This window comes from Ciconia boyciana, chromosome 3 (genome assembly GCF_034638445.1).
Source record: "Ciconia boyciana chromosome 3, ASM3463844v1, whole genome shotgun sequence".
Classification (NCBI taxonomy): Eukaryota; Metazoa; Chordata; class Aves; order Ciconiiformes; family Ciconiidae; genus Ciconia; species Ciconia boyciana.
Window position 1 is genome coordinate 102,249,174 of NC_132936.1, and position 18,293 is coordinate 102,267,466.

The 18,293-nt window shown below is 35.6% G+C and overlaps 1 protein-coding gene across 2 annotated transcripts in view; it reads right to left on the minus strand.

Moving 5' to 3' along the window:
* The window catches only part of UBR2 (ubiquitin protein ligase E3 component n-recognin 2), a 59,759-nt gene that overhangs the window by 20,696 nt on the left and 20,770 nt on the right, over positions 1-18,293 (minus strand). The window contains exons 10-26 of one of the 2 annotated variants that reach the window (XM_072856823.1): positions 17,993-18,081; positions 17,046-17,144; positions 14,521-14,684; positions 14,334-14,433; positions 13,157-13,285; positions 12,214-12,397; positions 11,122-11,183; positions 10,201-10,311; positions 8,224-8,289; positions 6,722-6,844; positions 6,275-6,338; positions 5,841-5,965; positions 4,488-4,540; positions 4,114-4,216; positions 2,880-2,928; positions 2,353-2,507; positions 310-412 (exon numbers count right to left, since the gene is read on the minus strand). In XM_072856823.1, coding sequence (XP_072712924.1) covers positions 310-412; positions 2,353-2,507; positions 2,880-2,928; positions 4,114-4,216; positions 4,488-4,540; positions 5,841-5,965; positions 6,275-6,338; positions 6,722-6,844; positions 8,224-8,289; positions 10,201-10,311; positions 11,122-11,183; positions 12,214-12,397; positions 13,157-13,285; positions 14,334-14,433; positions 14,521-14,684; positions 17,046-17,144; positions 17,993-18,081 — 1,779 coding nt within the window. Of the gene's footprint in view, positions 1-309; positions 413-2,352; positions 2,508-2,879; positions 2,929-4,113; positions 4,217-4,487; positions 4,541-5,840; positions 5,966-6,274; positions 6,339-6,721; positions 6,845-8,223; positions 8,290-10,200; positions 10,312-11,121; positions 11,184-12,213; positions 12,398-13,156; positions 13,286-14,333; positions 14,434-14,520; positions 14,685-17,045; positions 17,145-17,218; positions 17,318-17,992; positions 18,082-18,293 lie in introns of both variants that reach the window. The other variant, XM_072856824.1, reaches the window with a different exon arrangement.

Here is an 18,293-nt window from a genome sequence, read left to right on the forward strand (position 1 = left end):
AGCAACTACAGTTTTTGCAATTGTAGCATCTGATACAGCATGTTGAGATGCTACTTAAAGATATTAAGAATCAGATTTACTGGGAATTATTCTACTTCTGGATTTCTCCTCTAGAAAAGGCCTTTAGTATTGCTACTATCATAGAATCTACACATATGTAAAGCACATACATATAGTTAACATGGTAAAATTTTGATGGATAAACAAATATATCTCTTCTGGTAAATACTGTTTCAGAAGAATAAAATATGAGATACTGGCATTTTCAGTTATTTAAAGTTTGCTATACATTTGAAAAGAAAGGCATACTTGATATTTTCTGAGAGAAGGTAAATGTTACAACATTCTCCTCACTGAGATTCTCCAGATGTTGTTTTTCTTCTTGTAGTGCCATTCCAAGCAAATGCAAAACCTAGGTAAAATAATTCGTAGAACCTCTTTATATAGTTTGGGTAATTCATTAAGAGATAAGGAAGTCATACAATAAAATTATATAATAGGAATATATTTGAAGTTATTTCTATACATGTAATTCCAAAGCTACATTACACAGGAGTAACAGTGTTTGTTTACAAATTCTTGAAACTTTGCCAGATAAAAAGCACATTATACCACTTGTATCTTTCTGTTTGCTGTCCTGTCTAGAAAGTGAGAAGTCAGTGCTTCTTAGCTTTCTCCCTAGCAGTTGCATGTTATCACAAGTCTCTGGACAAAAGCACAATGCACACTTTAAATCCTTTTTACATACAAAATTTAACTGACAAAAAGTTAAAATTATTCAAATAAATTTATTCTAACACTCTAGAAACACATTTTAAAATAAAGTTAACTTTTAGGTCAGTAAAAAGCTGTAATCTCCTTGAACTTAAAAACTGAAATTACCCTATTTGGCACTAAAATGGTCTGAATGTCATTTGAAAGCTGAAATACTTAAATCTTGGTGGCAAACTCTGTCATGCTGAATCAATCACTTTTGCCACCCCATACAAATTGCCAGGATGCTTTAGACAAAAAGCATTACTGAATGCCTGGAATCAACACTGAAGCCCGTGTAAGGAAAGGATAATTACCGGAAAATCTGTAGCAGAACTGGAATGCAACAGTCTAAGATAACTAAAGTATCTATAGAAAAAGTGGTAAAACCTGATTTGAGTCTTAAAGTTTTTTTAGTTTGTTTTAATAAGTAACAGTCAATTTTCCCTCAGTCTATCACTTCTATCTAACAAGGTCTCATCATATATAGGCTACCTCCTCCAGATGCCTCATATCAACCTTTGCATGGTGCTTCCAAGACGAGAGTGGTTAACTTGTGAAAGATGCAGTCCAACTGTATGGCAGCAGTGAACACAAAGCACTGTTTCTGAGCAAGTGATAGGTCTCTAATGAATCGCACGTTTTGGAGAACCACACAGAGGTACTTATATGACTGAGCATGTTTTAGTTCCATTTCAAAAAAATAAAAATAAAATCTTATTCTACACAGTTATTCCAAAGCCTAGCATTCTCACATTACCTAAATGTAACTACATTCTTCAGTTTTGTTGCGATTTATAATACTGATTTATTGTTCCATTTTCAACTTTTTTTGTGTTATCCAGAATTGCTTATGTTAATTTAAACTTAGCTATAAAATGTAACGTACACTCAATAAGACTGAATGTCAAAAAATTAATACTCCGTTTGAGGTGGGGTTTTATTTCAAAGTGTTATTTAAAAATTCATCAATATTTTTGAAAAGTTTGGGTTTGGACACTCAACCGATAACCCTGACCAATACGAACAGCCCTTTGATGGCAGTTCACCACTTATCTCTGCAGACCCCACAAAACGACCATCATGGACAACAAAATCTACAGTAACCCTCCAGGTTTCTAGTGAGGAACAAATAACTCGGTTGAGTTTCCCAAAGCTGATACATTTTCAAGTTAGAAAATTCTTTTCTGTACTTTTATGATTTTTTCTAAAGTGATTTAGCCTAAACTGAAAATAAGCAAAGGAACATCAAAAAAAAGTCAATGTACTTTACCTAATATGCAACGACTCAGATATTGTGGTAGAGAACCAATTTAAACACTAACTTTGTCAACTGATTCAAGCAGAGTTCTTCCCTCTCGTGTGCATCCCATTAGAAATTTACCTCTGTCTTCCATTCACTTTTAAAAATAAATAGCATTGGAGGCAGAGGGGTTTCCCTAGTCTTGTATATCAGAAAACACCATTTATTTCTCATTCAGAGTATTCCGGATATGTTAGATACCACGTAAACAACCCAAATCTATAAACCCATGTTAAAATGCTAAAATACATATTCCTTCCTTTAGCACAAGCATAATTTTAAATACAGAAACATACCCTTTGCAGCATGGACTCCGACCAGGCATAGCCATTGTGTTCTACTGCCCACTGCAGTATAGTTCCCATAATGCACAGCATGACATCTGATTGCAGAATATTAACCAGACTTGCAAAAAGTGGGCAGAAAGGAGGAAGAGCTGGTGGTGGAAGTGCTGAAAGCGAAATTTGTGTGTTTGACATTTCAGCATCTCTAAAATTTGCAACACCCATATAAGATGTCTGACTTTCAAACAGCTTAACAGCTTAACCCAAGATGGTATACAGTTGCTTGATAAAAAGTATTAACAGGTAACAGCCTGTAACATTCAACGTGGCTTGCATGTAACAGAAAAGCAAAAGGAATAAGCCATTCAGTTCCATGATGGATCAGATTCCTGTCTATAACCAGGAAGACAAAAGGGAAATTGCTACATTTTCACCAATTTCTGGCTAGCCCAAGAACAGGACATTAGTCTAAGTGTCAGGGCAATACACAGGTCGATAGGTGCTTCCCTCTTTTCCCACCTTCTCTCAAAGAGAAATACCTGTATCTTCTCTGTTCTGTCTTTTCAGCTTTCTTTGTGCTTCCTCTGCCTGAAATAGAAGAATGATGCAAACATTACTCAAAACCTGTAGAAATACAAAACGAATAAAAAAGCATTCATACTTTATTACATTGTTACTGCTTTTTCCTCTTTTTCCCAGCCTGAAATAAAACAAGAAAGCTTCCATGTCTTTTCACTTTGTCTTACATTCTACTTGTAAAGTAGGGCCTGCATCTTCAAAATTAATCTTTCATCTTGAGCCAGCCTGTATTCTTTTTCTAGCATAAAATCATAAGACAAGTCTGAGCTAAAATGGTAATTTCCATAAAGGTAAATGAAAATACAGATTGTTTAAACACTTTCAGTAAAATAAGACCTAAGAGAACCCACAGACAAGCTCCTGAAGCCCCACTGATTTCAGAAGCTCTGTATTGGGCACAGGATCCGGTGGCACAGAAATCACTGCAAAATCTTGGGTAAATTTTGTCAACATTCGCAAATAAGTTAACTTCTAACAGTTAACTTTTAACCAGCTGATTGCCGTGGTTTAGCTTCAGTCGGCAACTAAGCACCACACAGCCGCTTGCTCACCCTCTCCCCCCCCAGTGGGATGGGGGAGAGAATCGGAAAAGCAAAAGTAAGAGAACTCATGGGTTGAGATAAGAACAGTTTAATAATTGGGGAACAGAGAGAAAATACATCATAATAATTTTTTAAAATTGTAATGAAAAGGAAAACAACAAAATATATATAGAGAGGAACAAAATTGGGGGGGGACACCACAACAAAAAAAATGATACAACTGCTCACCACCCACTGACTGATGCCCAGCCAGTCCCCGAGCAGCAATCACTACCCCCTGGCCAACTCCCCCCCCATTTATATACTGAGCATGATGTCATACGGTATGGGATAGCCCTTTGGCCAGTCTGGATCAACTGTCTTTACTGTGTCCCCTCCCAGCTTCTTGTGCACCTGGCAGAGCATGGAAAGCTGAAAAGTCCTTGACTAGTGTAAACACTACTTAGCAACAACTAAAACATCAGTGCGTTATCAACTTTATTCTCATACTAAATCGAAAACACAGCACTATATTAGCTAGTAGGAAGAAAATTAACCCTATCCCAGCTCAAACCAGGACACTGATAATACTTCTTCACAGCACAAAGCTTTGGAAAAAAAGCAAACCAAAAAAGACACAAAATAAAACCCAGAAAGTTAAATTACTAGTTACCTTTGATTGCTCTGCCCTTGAAAAGTGATAGAAATACAGATTGAAGTTCCTGGCACATTCTGGTTTTAGTTCATAGAGTCCTCTGCCTGTTAATCCAGGTTTCCTGCCAAGAAAAAAAAAAAGTGTATATATGTATAAGAACTTATGTTCATTGGCTATTAACATCTGAGCATAAATGGTTAACTAGAACAGCTAAAAACCACTGCTCAATAGGCATTCTAGAAATCAAATAAGTTACAGGATTAAGAATGATGGATATGAATAAAGCCATGGGAAAACACCATGACTCAGCCCCCCCTTCTTCTATTCTTTCATTTTCACTAATTTAGATATTCCATTTTAAAGTTGAAATATTAGAATAAAGGGAAACATACTTGAAACAGGCCACTTCTTCAATCACACTTTCCATTCCTGTCTCTCTGTTCTCCTACATTGAAAAGGCAAGACAGTGGTTACTGTAGTTCTTGGATTAAACACATTCAAATATCATACAACACTAGATAAGCATGCAAAACAAGTGTAGTACAAAGTCATTTTACTGGCTCTAAAGAGAACACTAAAGAATGTAACATAAAAATACATTCAGGAATACCATCTCTGCAAAAATTTTTTTTTAAAAAATCATGCCATTTTAAGTGCTTAATTTTTACTGGTTTTCCTTGTCATAATAAGCTTGGATGTAACAGTAACCGAAGAAAACTCTAAGTTAGCTTAGTCAGACTATCTTAGGAATATACAGTCAATATTTCTGGTTTCTAGGCCTTTAAAATGAAATAAATATAGGAAAGCTAAAAAGACAAGTCACTGAAAAATGGTAAAACAACCACAAAATGCAGCAGGAGAAATCAGCTCAAATATGTAACACTACTTCATAAACAAATGACCTTTTAACATTGCCATCCCCTTCCTGCCATACATATTCACAGCAGTTAACAGGCCCGGGAAAATGTATTTGAGACTGAAAATACAATTTAGAACTCTAGCTTAAATCCTAGTTTGCTCTTTCGTCTAACCCTAAATTTAAAAAAAAAAAAAAATCGTAATGCTACCCTAAAATTTCACTTTTCAAAATGTTTAAAATATTTAGAACAACAAAAAATATTTCAGAATTTATCATTAAAAGTACTACCAATATTGTAAAAGATTAACTTTTGAATTTTGACTGCCTTCCAAAATCATGTTCAAAAGATTACTTCAAAAATATTCTTAAAAAAAAAATTAAGCTTTGCTATCCTACAAAACCACCCATACCAGAATTCAGATAAATGCTTCTGTCCATGCAAACGAAGCATTTATGTTACACACATCATTATACTGTGTCTGACTCCATGTCTTTTTCAATTATTGTTAGGCTTTAAAATGTAACAGCTTATATTTCTGGATAGCTCCAACAACCCACTTTGAGATGTCTATTCGGGGTTTACAAGCAGGCTGCAGAGACTGCTGGCCAGATGGCCTGATAAGAAACAGTACTAAAAAGAGAAAAGAGCTGAAGAAACTCTCAGGCTTCTGACACTTTCATATGTTGTTTCTTCTTCTATAGCTCTTTCCTACCTTCTCCACAACAACTATTAGCATGAGTACAACTCATGCTAACCTTACTCTTAGCATAATCATGCTGCTCCCATTCCACATTAAGTGGCATAAACTTGCATAAGAAAAGTTTTCAGCAATCAGCCTTATAAAGTTGAAGTTGCCTTTTTTTTTCCCCCTCCCAAGTTACTTACATCTTCAGGTAACGCCTTTACCAATTCACTGTGAGCCATCGGCCTGATGCTCAACTGATGGATGATCTCTCGTTTGATTTCATCTGTTGCATTTACCTGTCCTATTCCAGGACTGAATCTTTCGCCTGTAAAAACAAAAAATATAACTTATTTTGGGTTTTTTTAGGACTTTAAACACTTCTTTCTCTTCTTTTGCAACTTAAAGCAAAAGACTGGAAAATAAGTCTCTTCTGTGAAATCTTGTGTTCACCCACCAGTGTTCAAAGATTCACTACGTTAATCTAAGCTAGTTTCAAGGCTTTTCTCCTAGGAAAGAAGTCAGAAATACAGCAAGTTCAAAACAGAACTGAACTTGAGATTACAATGAAGACTGCTCATTCCAGACCACTAAAGAGACTAAATTTAAAAATTAATCAAATGTATTCTGAACTTACCAACAATCATTATAATGAGGTATAGCATCTCTTCTATAAGAGTGTTATTTTGTTGAACAACATCCTGAATTAAAATAAACAAACAAAAAAACAAATTTACATTTTTCAATTAAGTGTAAAAGAATTATTCCATATGCTGAAAATATTTTTTCGGTGCTTCAAAACATTGCCTGTTTTCACCCTTAGCACTCCCAAATTAGGTTGTGCTGAAATGCAACCACAACTGCCTTAAACTTCTTAAACAATGCAAAAATTATGCATCAGTTTCTGACATTTACCTGTTTGACAGGTAAAAATATTTATGCATATTTCAAACTGGTCAAACTAAATTAAAATAGGATAGGTTTTGCTTTTTTATCAACAAATTCCACAGTCTCGGTACAACAGCATCCGATACACTTTCAAAAACAAAATGCAGATTTTCTATTGCAGTAGTACATAAAATACCTTGTTAGTATTTTCTGTGCTAAATCTTTTGCCATAGTCTGGAGTACTAAATATCTGATAAAGTTCAAAGCGACTCAGCATTATCATCAAGAAGTGATTGGGATCCATCATAGACACACCTGTCTATTAAAGAAAAAAATGATTATAACCAGAAAATAGATTGGGTGTTATTATAGCATGTTTGTATATTTATATACAATGTTCACAGTATATTATTTATGAAATTCATTCCCCTCTCTATCCTGGGCATGAAGATTTAATTACTTAAGTTTACTCTCTTAGGACTCCAATAACACAAGTGACAGCACATTTGACAAGCAGGATCCTATGCTTTATCAATAATTTCTGATGCCCTTTTAAGTGTAAAATATTCTGGGTTATTCCTTCTATCTCAAATACTCTAAATAAAATTCAATGAAAGACTTTTGGTTGGTTGGTTTTGTGTCTACAATCCTGTTGCTGCTGGCTCAACTTTTAGAAGGCATAATATCACTTCATATATAGCACACAGATTTCAAAACCAAATTCCAATCCTCAGAAGAAAGACTTTAGCAAGACTTCCCAAACCTTTCTGGAAAGAACAATACTAATGTTTCAATGTAGCCACAAACATTTACTTCCATTTCTGAAAACTACTGGCCAAAGTTTTTTCTGTTAAGATACGTTAAGCAATGTACCTAAGTTAGCCAATTGTAAATATTTGTTGGTAATTTACTATTGCTAATGGGACCATCTTTAAGACAGAATAATTTCCAACAAAACTGAAGGATATCTACCCAAATGGGCAGCTGCAGATGATCATTAAAAATTAGGTGCAGATCAAGCCTCAGGGAAATATGTCTGAAAGCAGAACTCTGGACATATGCATCATATTGGGTATCGCTAACTCTAGGTAAGATTTAAGGGACCTTCCTGAGAAGAGATTTTGCTGTCTAGGTGAACTACGCACCCTGAGCTGCAAATTTTAGCTTTCATCACTCTCAATGTAGACGTAGTGCCTCAGACACTTCTGTGTCAGAGCTAAGTAGACTGCCAGATTTGTAAAATCTCTTCTGAACAGGAAAAAAAAAAATTAAAAAAAAAATCACAGACTACTATATGGGGTTCCACTTTCTATCCAGCATTTTAGATGCCAAATTTGAAGGGAGGGAGAAGAGGCAACACATACACTGAGTACATTAATGAAGACCTGCAGACTCACACAACTGCCAGTACAGCACAACCCATTAGTTAAAATATTACATTCTTGAAGCTGTAGCATTACATACGTGTTACACAGAAAATTCTGCACTTTCCACAGTATATATAGAAAAACCAAGGATTACAACAACAGTATTTCCTTTACAGATTATCCCATAAAGACAGGTACAATAAAAAACAGAAGTCCTTCCACAAAAATTGACATTTTTCCTTGTCATTAAAAGGTTCTGATGGAGCTAAAAACAAATGCACACATATCCTGAAAATGCTTGATAAAAATGCAAACTGGTACATGTGGTTACCTGAAGCATTACTATGTCCTTGTCAAACATCTCCCTCCTGCATTTCACATTATGATAGTAATAAATCTGAAACAAAAAAACCAAACCACAATAACTAACAAACATCACATTTAGTCTAAACTTATTTTCATTCTGGAAAAATAAACTTTGTTATACAGCATTAGTAAACAAAAAATGAATCCATGATTTGAAAAAAGTGCTACAAATATTTCTGTATGCAAAAAGCATTTTTAAATAGCACAAAACAAGCATAGTTACTGGCTGGGTTATATTGATCTAATTAATGTCTAGATTGCATACACTTAGAAGGAAAAATCTTATGGACCTCTTTGGGCTACCTTTTAATATATTTACTTGTTTAGCAATTAACTGTTTGAAATTCACAGGAGAGAAAGCCCTTGCAGTTGTAGAAATGTTCTTTCTTTGCTCGATGAGTTGCTCTTTAATTATTTGAGACATAATCTTTCAGGAATTGCCAGGTTCAGCAAAATGTTAATATTGCTATTTTGCTAATATTGCTAAATTCTGATAGAACCATACTTAACCCAAACCCTCCTGGGAGTGAACTCAACAGTACTGCACCAAGCAGGAGCAACACTGCAATGGCACTGAAATGTGGGAAAGGTTGATTCTACCACAATTAAGGAAAAATAGAGAGAGCTGTCAAGTTTCTACCTGGGACTGGGAACAATCTTCAGCATGCTAAACTTTCCTCTAGAGACACACCATTTCTCACCAGAATTACAGGAAAGAGAGCTAGGCATGTCTTCCCCGTCTTCCCCATACTAATAATCCGCACATAGATGCCCATTCCTATCTTCTGGGAAAATATCCAAAAGGAGCTGGCTGAACATGAGCTCTCCATAGCCAAAGAAAAGAGAAAGGACTTCCAGACTGTGGGAGCCATATTACCTAACCTAAACCAGGCTCTTAACTTCAAGATGCTGACAACCAGTGGAAATTAACAGAGACTTATTTCTCCATCAAAAGCTATACTGATATTTCAAATTTGATGTGTGTCTACAGTAATATGGATGCTGCTATAATTGTACATAACTAGAGCTCCTTCTGCTTTAATAATGACAATAAAGGACATTACCATATAAATATCCTTTAGGTTAAGGGGCAAGAAATGTCGGAATATAATATATTTCAGCAGCTTAATTCAGCCTCCTAGTACACATGCATTGCAATTTAGTGAAGATGGGGGCTTGTGGGAGGGAAAGAAGTTTCTTGTAAATAAATCACGTTAACACCTCACAGAACCAAAGCCTACTTCTGTTGTAATCTATGTCTTGCTGAGAAAATCACTTTAGACGATCACCCTGGTGGGTGGCACTAACACTACAGTACCCATTTTATAGTTGTTTTGCTTGAAACACCTAAGACCTAATTTGTACAAACACAGAGAACATAAGTTTAGAGATGGATGGAGCTAGTCTCCAGAAGTATGAAAGAAGTATGAGAGAAAAAAGCCAAGAAACACTCAGTTCTACACTGGTTCTGTGTGGTCTTCAGATTTCAATTACTTTATAAACATAAATAGTAATAGTATCTTAATGGTGCATATTTTTATATTTGAGACACTTTTATGTAGAGGTGATGAATGCATCACCAAAGATGCACAGATCTAATCCTGCACTTCATGCTGCTGTTGGACAGTATAGAGTAAAAAGGCTAGGAGTCATTAACTGCTTTATACTAAAACTTCTTTACGCACAGAGCACTAAGTTCACTGAGCACTGTAGCAGTCCTGAAACAAAAAAGCAACTTCTGACTAAGAAATCAAAGACCAGTTTAAAAGCACAAATATTCAAATTATGCGAGTGCTGACATAAATGCCTACCTCGCATTGCCTTCCATAAGATTTACATAAGTGAAATTTGAAATCAATACAGAAAGGGGAGGTTTTGCAGTCCGAAATTATCTTGGGGGAGTTATCAGAAAAGAGTGATTCTACAGCTACTGTGTACTTACCTGATTAACAAGAGAGAATCCATTTCTTCTCCACATCCCTGCATGCACTTGGGCACACAGCACTAGGCATCGTAGAGGATGTTCTATTAACATAGGTGGGCTAAGTTCACTCTGCATTAAGAAAATGCAATATTTTGACATATACAGAGAAAATAAAAGAAAATGAGACTGAAATGAAGGAGGATGATATTTGTGATCATCAAAATATTTTGACAATACAAAAGAGAAGCAATCCAACACACATATTACAGAAGTTTGATGAGCCTATTCACAATCTATCCAATCGTTGTTAACCAACCTTACATTCTGTCTTTACTCCACAGAACTCCACAAGGGCTTTAGTTTATTCTTAAAGACAGTAAGTTTTGTATTTTAAAACATCAGCATTATCAATTTAATAACATTGTCATTTGCTTTCTTTCATTCAAAGGTTAAGTACTTCTTGCAAAACACACTTAGATTTCTTCTCCAAGTTATGTTTTCTCCTCTATTAATTTATGTTGTTCTTTTTAACTTCCCCTTAAAGAAACAGCATATCAATAAGAACATGCAGGAAGCAAGAAACAGCTGGGGAAGAAAATTAGAACCTAGGCATAGGAGAAGGAATCAGATCCCGCCAGGACTTCCTAAAAACAGTTTCTACCACAAAAATAGAGTAATGCATGAAGAACAAAATACAAACCTTAAACCTAAGACTTAAGTTATTTAGGAGAGCAGTACTGATTGCCTATGCTCCAGTCATGAATATCTAGATATCAGTCTTTTCAGAGGGAATTTTATCTACTAAAACATAGTCTTTCTGAACAGAATTAACAACAAAAAATGTTCTTTGTTTTATTTAATAATATCCTACACTTACATGACCAATTTCATGTTCAACATTAATTATATTTAATGAATATGCTACATTTAATTACATACCAGGGGTAGCAGCTCTGGAAACTTATATGCCACTTCAGTTTTACTCAGCAAAACATGCAAGCCTACATAGACACATGAAACAAATACATACATAATATTACACACAATATTTTATATAATTCAAACAGGACAAAAAAGGTCATCTAATTTACTACCGGACCATTTTCTGGACACAGCTACAAGTAAGCCTGCAGATTCATCACCCTGGAGCTACACAGCTATTTCCTGACAAGCCATATTACAAAGCATACATTTTAGGAGAATTAAAGTTTTCCCATTGTATCTGTATAGAACTCGAAGTACAAGTGAGATTTTTGCCTTTCTTTTGACTCTGTCACGTCACCACAGCAACAGCCAAGGGTCCTTGGTCTATCATGACAAATTATCAACAACAGATACGTCATCCTTTCCATCAGTCCTTAGAGGTTTATAAAATACCTCAGGAGCTATAATGAGGCCCCTACAAAATACAGAAGGGTTTTCTGGTTTGCTTTGTTTTAAAGCTACAAGGATTTTGCTTAAAGATTCAAACACTCAAAGTTATTTAACACCGAGCTGCATAGTATTTTACCTAAGAATTACCTTTTTCACTTCATTACCCTTGAATAAACTAAAATTCATCAATATTTTTCAACATAACTGTTGAATAAGATAGGCATAATACAAAGAGAAAGACATAGCTTAATCTTCCAGTGACACATCTGTTTGACAAATCTGTTCTCTAACAGAATGTTGATTAGTCTATTCAATCTGACAGCTAAACATATTTCAAAACAGTCAACTACAGTCCATATTTTGTTGCACTTCTTTTGCATCACTCAAGTGGAAAAAGCAGCAGTAACTGCCTAGAACACACCCCACTGACAAATCCAGAGGCATGAGACAATCTCCCCCAAGCCTGAAACGATAAACAACTTCTCCAATGCTTGGGAACATTTTGCCTAGAGGCTATCAAACAGCTAGAAAACGGCCAAAATGCATCCTATTCAGGCTTTAAACAACTGTCGTGTGTTTCCTTATGTATACACAAATACAAATCACATTTATACAACATTTTTCATTTCCTGAAATATTTTTTACACTAGTTCATACCTGCAAGTAACCGAGAAACTGGGAGATGAATGCTAACTTTTTCCTGAGAAACACAGTATCTGATGGTCTCAACTGAATGTCCACACATACTGAGAACAATAGGCTGTTCTCCATCAGTAAAACCGCTATGACACTGCATCAATACAGTCAGGCATTTCTTGTAAGCTTCAATTAACACTTTTTCCTAAAAGAAAGATCACAGTTTACAGAGATTATGAAAAAAAACAGAGCTCTGCAAAATAACACAGCCATCATAAAAAAGCCTGATGGGTTTGGAGTTTTTACCTTTATTAACAGTCCTGCAAAATTAAGATAAGGAATCCAACAAAAGGAGCTGAATTAAGGGGGACACAGATTGCAAAACTCATAAAGGTATGTCTGATGAGACACCCACTAGGTTTTTTTTTTTTTTTGGTAACTTATATTATGGGAACTTTCTGAGCAATGATCATGCTAGGCTAGTAAAACCTGCACATTAACTAACAGTGACAGATTAAAGCCAGCTTGAATGTTCAAATATTCTAGGATCACTTGTTCCACAGCCATATTTTACCATGCTGAAGTTCCGTACTCCTAAAACTTGAAACACGTATGGAGTAGAAACCTGATTTATAATCAGGCAGCATTTGGTAGATCCAGGGCCTACTCCTCCATTCCCTCTTCTCTGATAATTATAACCTGATAGTGTTGTGATGATCACAACTTTCAGACGCATGACAGAACTCTCTCTGCAGTATTTTTAAAAGGCTTAACTACATTCTTATGACTCGGTCAGTTCAAGCCATAAAAGATGTGTTTAAATACAGAAAAGATTTGCACTTGCTCAGAGAAGATTATCTTGGCTTATGGTGCAGCTATGTGTCTTGCTCAATTGTTACACATTTGTTTGGGTTTTTTTCCCCTTCACATATTCACATGGAAAAACGATTCAGAAGGAACTTACATCTAAAGCACACCAGTCCTGCATCATTGAAATAACGAGTGTTAATTTCATCTGCAATGTAAATGCTGCTTCCCATTCTGGTTCCATTTCTATGTGTTGTCCTACTTGACGAGTTATTGGATCCATACCCTAGAACAAAAAGAATTATGCATTTCAACAATATATCACTGAAACGCGTTGATAACATTAGCATAAGTGTGAGACAGTGGCTATCTGTCCTTATAAACATATTGTTGCTACAACAGCAAAAAAGAAGCTTGGGATCATCTGAAAAGGAATTACACACAGCAAAATAACAACAAGAAAATGAAACAGGAATTGGAAGAGAAGAATACTGGGACAAGAAAGGTTTTGGATATGAGCTCTATTTATTATTAACACCTGAAGAGATTTCAGTATTATGAGCAGTACAACAACGTTGGCATACATACATTATCTTACCTACATATTTTGGTTTTTGAATGTGTTTTCTAGGGATGTGCTATTAAATGCAGTTAAGTACTAAGTAAAGACTGGCTACTACAGTACCTAATCAGCTCTTGGCATAAGAAAAAAAAACAGCATGATCTGAGGATTACAATATATTCAAGAGACTATCATAAACAGACTAATGAAAGCTAAATACTGAGAAAGGTATGCTACTAAAGTATTGAAAAGCGGGAGTGATTCTGACTTACTGATCATACAATCAATTTGCCCTTGTAAAAGCTGCACTGCTTTTAAAATACTCCTTTTAAGGTAACGTAACACATGAAAAGGCTGGGGGAAAAAAACTACAGTGGAGAGGTCTATTTGTATGTCAGGAACTATATATTTCTCAATACAAGGAGCAACTCTGCTGACACTTAAGCTCTCGCTATGAGGGGAAGTTGGTTAAGATGGACCAGATTTCGCTCACACAATTTACTGTCTTGTCTGCCTGTATAGCTGCAAAATATGTCCAAAATGACATTTTTCTTTTTGAACCACTCTTCCTTTTTACTGCCTTCTACAACAAACTAAATTAAAAAAAGTTAGGTGAGACATTATGTTTCAGGAAAACGTGACGACTCCAAAAGTTATACTGCACTGAAGTTATAAAATGGAGAGTACGTTAAATTTCCTCCATTTTTATAGCATGATAGCTAACTTCCTGCTTTAACACAGTGCAAATTTTGTAATTCACAGATTTACATACCTGCATACATTTGAGTAATTCTAAAAAGGCATCAAAACCCTCTAGGAACTTGTGCCTCAAGTCATCTGACCACTCAGTTGGCTTACTTATCAACACATACCTGGGTACATTAGAAAGATACAAGTGTTAATTTTATTTTTTTTCCCCTCCTCAATTGATCAAATCAGCACATAGTTAATATACTTACTTGAGATCCAAAATAAGGCTCTGAACACGCCTGAATTTGAAAGCCTGCAGAGCAGTGTAACGTTCAAACTGAAACCTGCCTTGGATGTCACGGTGCCTTAAGTGGTCCATAAAAGTTTTGATGATAGTGGTCATGAGATTTTCTTCCGTTATTAGCATTCGAGCCTATGCCAAAGTACATTGAAATTTGCTGTAATTAACAGACACAGCTAACAAGAGTTTCACTCTGCACCATGAGGTTTATAGAATACATGAATTTTTATCGAAAATAGTTACATCAATAATTAAAACAGAAAAACATATTGGAAGCCAATTTTCCAAATATTCACAGAAGAAAAAAGTAATCTAGTGAGAAATTATCATAATCCAGATCTCTCTTCAGATCCCTTCTGTACAGAGGTTTGACTATGGTCAGGCTCCTGCTAACCTATATAATTATGACAAGACATGTTATTATGTGTCTTATAATTAACTTGTACCTCCCTTTAAGTATGTGTTGTCTCCTCTCATATAATTTAAGTATGAGCCCTTTAGGGGAGTAACAGCTCTTCTGCTTTCTGTTTACAAACTGTCAAGCACTGTGGTGAACAGTGCATCTTCTGAACTGCTAAGGAATCATATAGTGCAATTTCCACATGGAAATTATGTGAAATGACTTATGATTCCCCTCAAGGGCTACTGCATATATCCACGTGTTGCAGGAAACAAATCAACAGGCATTGCCAAGTCTGACAAAGATCGTCTCCCACACCCAACCCTGACCTAACCCAACCTCACAACAGAGTAGGGGGCACTAAGAAGTTACTGCCATCTCCTACTTGTGAGCTCTTCCAGAACTCCCCCTTTCTGTTGGTTCTCCAAGGTAAATGGGATGAGTCTTGCAGTTCTCGGATCCCATGAGGATTTTATTATGTGACTGGTAGATTCAAGAAGATTGGGTACTCTGATCTACCTCAATGACACTGTGGTTGTTGACTAGAGCTTCTGGGTTCTTGCAGTTGCTAATGATACTCTAAAATACAGTTTCTAAAATGCTACTGCGGGGGAGGTGGTGGTGAAATCTAATGGTTAACATTTTCCCCCAAAAAATCATCATCAATACAACCACCCATCCTCCCTCAAAACCAATCAACCTCAGTAACTTGACAGCTCAAACTCTGAAATTACTAAGATCAGTTTGAAAATATTACTGGGAGGCGGTAGGGTCGTTTTACATTCCTCAACTTACTCATTCAGTTAAGAATTAATCCAAACGGCTCTAAATATATAAAAAATAAGAATTATTTCATATGGTAGGAGCTTATCATAATTACTTTAATGTCATGCCTATTCTATACTTATACAAAACAGTTAAAACCAATTTGTTTTACTTTTTTTGCAGGCTTTTGAAATAGAAAACATGTAAAAGGGACACTAATTATTCTCCTCTAAGGAAGTGTTTGAAATTCCTTTTTAAAAAAAAAAAAAATGTTTTAATACACATATTCCACCACCCCACCTGCCAAAGGAAAAAATAATACCATAACCATTTGAATAATACTCATTGGTTAAGTCTAACTGTAAATCTGAATACTGGAACATTCTTATTGACAGCATCAAAATTAAAAGAGGTAACACAATATTGCACTGAACCATGGAAACAAAATCCCGAGGTCCTGTTGAATTTCCATGAATAACATCCAGCCCTAGGAAACTGGGAAAAAAGTTTCCTCAGTATCATAATTGCCATGCTACTATTGAATTTTAGAGCTCAATTAAGTTGATTAAATTTGGAAGGATTCAGAAGCATTCATTTTTTAAACAATTCTGGCTATGAAAATCAGACTTTTATTTCCAGTACAGCTCCAAAGTTTAATTTGTCTAGTTTGTAATGCAAGCAAAGACAAACTGATTTGGAGACTGGAGAAAAAAAGATGTTTCCCAAACAAGCATAAGCTGGTGAAAGACCAGAGTTAGTGAGCTGAGAGAAGTAAGAGTGCCTGAAGCACTGTAACAAAAATTAACTGGAAACCTGAAAAAAGGCATTGTCCAAGTCTAGAAGTACCAAAGGAAGTAGGGAATATCATGAGACAATTCTTGCTTGCACTTGTGTTGACTGGAAAATTAACATAAAGTGGATCATTTTAAAAACTGCACTAGAATGGTACGCTCCCAAACTGTGATATGCAAACCATAACGTAGATTTCTACAAACAGTAACTGTGGCTCAGTATGATCAGGAATGTAAATGTTATGTGTGTGTCTCTAAATAAACATTTAAGCACCTTTCTACAAAAAGTAAAGGAAAAACATAAAAAGAAAAACGAAAAATACCCAGCCCACTCTGGGAAGTCAGACTCAAACTTTGCAATGCTGAACACTTTACCTTCTAAATCCATAGCAATGTATGTAAACAGTCTGACTGCTGTGCAGCAGCAGTGCCATGCATTTCCACAGTAATGTTAAAAGAAATCTGCAGTCTTGATTCAAGAACCTCGAGTTGCTTTTAACAAATAAAGATTTCCTTTTTTGGTCTTTTAGTACTTACAAGAGAAGGCACTGTGAATATCTGTATCGAGAGGTCAGCAATTGAGAACTCTCTGTCGTGGTCATCTTTCATAAAATCACTCTGCAATCGCTCATAGTTCTATTAAGAAGGAGGCAAAAAAAGGCAAGGAGTGCCAACTATCAGTTTTTAAAAGAAAGACAGGCACTACTCACCAGAGTAGGTACAGTGAAGAGTTGGACAGACAGAGCAGCCACCGATACTGCCCGTTCGTGATCATCCTCCATATAATCTCTCTGCAACTGCCGGTAATTCTAAACAACAAGGGGAAATTCACCTCTAATCCACACTGACCTGATTTTTTTTATTTAAATGTCTGCTCTGGGAAACTTTAATGCCACGATAAAGGGAAGAGTAGCTCTTAGGGATTATTATATAGAAATTTTGTACAAAGAACATGACAACTTAATCTGCTCACACGTGAGATCTACTCACTCTCATTTTCACAATAAAAGTTAATATTTTATTTTCTACTCAAAAAAGTTATTGGTCTTCATCAGAGTGAGCAGAATTTTGCAGTGCTGATTTAAAGCATTTCAAATATTAGTTACTGCAGAAATACTAATCAGCATAACTGAATTTCAGCACTATTTCTGAGTAGTGCTGTAACAGTTTACACCTCAACAAGGAAAAGAGATTAGCTCTTAAGAAGTGATAGCTGCATAGCTGACGGTGAAGACAAAAACTTCTGAACTGCTTTAGTTCTGGGGAGCCTGGAAAGCCCATTTTCTTCCCAGGAGATGAGATGCCATTATAACTAATATTTTGAAGACAGAAATAAGGTATTCAGCATTTCATTTCAACTTTTCACTTCCAAAAAAAGGAAAAAAATTCTGGATAACAGTTCATTTGAAGCACTGTATGCTAACTAAACTCTCTTTGCTAGACGGTTTAAGCATTTAATGGCTCTTTGTAAGAAAGATACTTACTCTTGCAAAGCGGATAGCGAAAAGTTTCTTGTATTTCAAATCCATAAGTAGACTGCTCATGAATAACTGGTGATACACATTTCTAGCTCCTGTCAAGAAAAATGAATGAAATATTGCATGTCACTATTTTCTATCAACATATTATGGAAACATTTAGACAAGTAAACTTTCACAGAATGAGGTAAGTGTGCATTTCAGAGCAGATGCTGCTTTAAGTCTGTCAGGTGGTAGCAAAAGCCAAAGAAGAATACATAAAACAAAATTCTTCAAGTGGCATTATTTATTACTCCTGTATAAGATA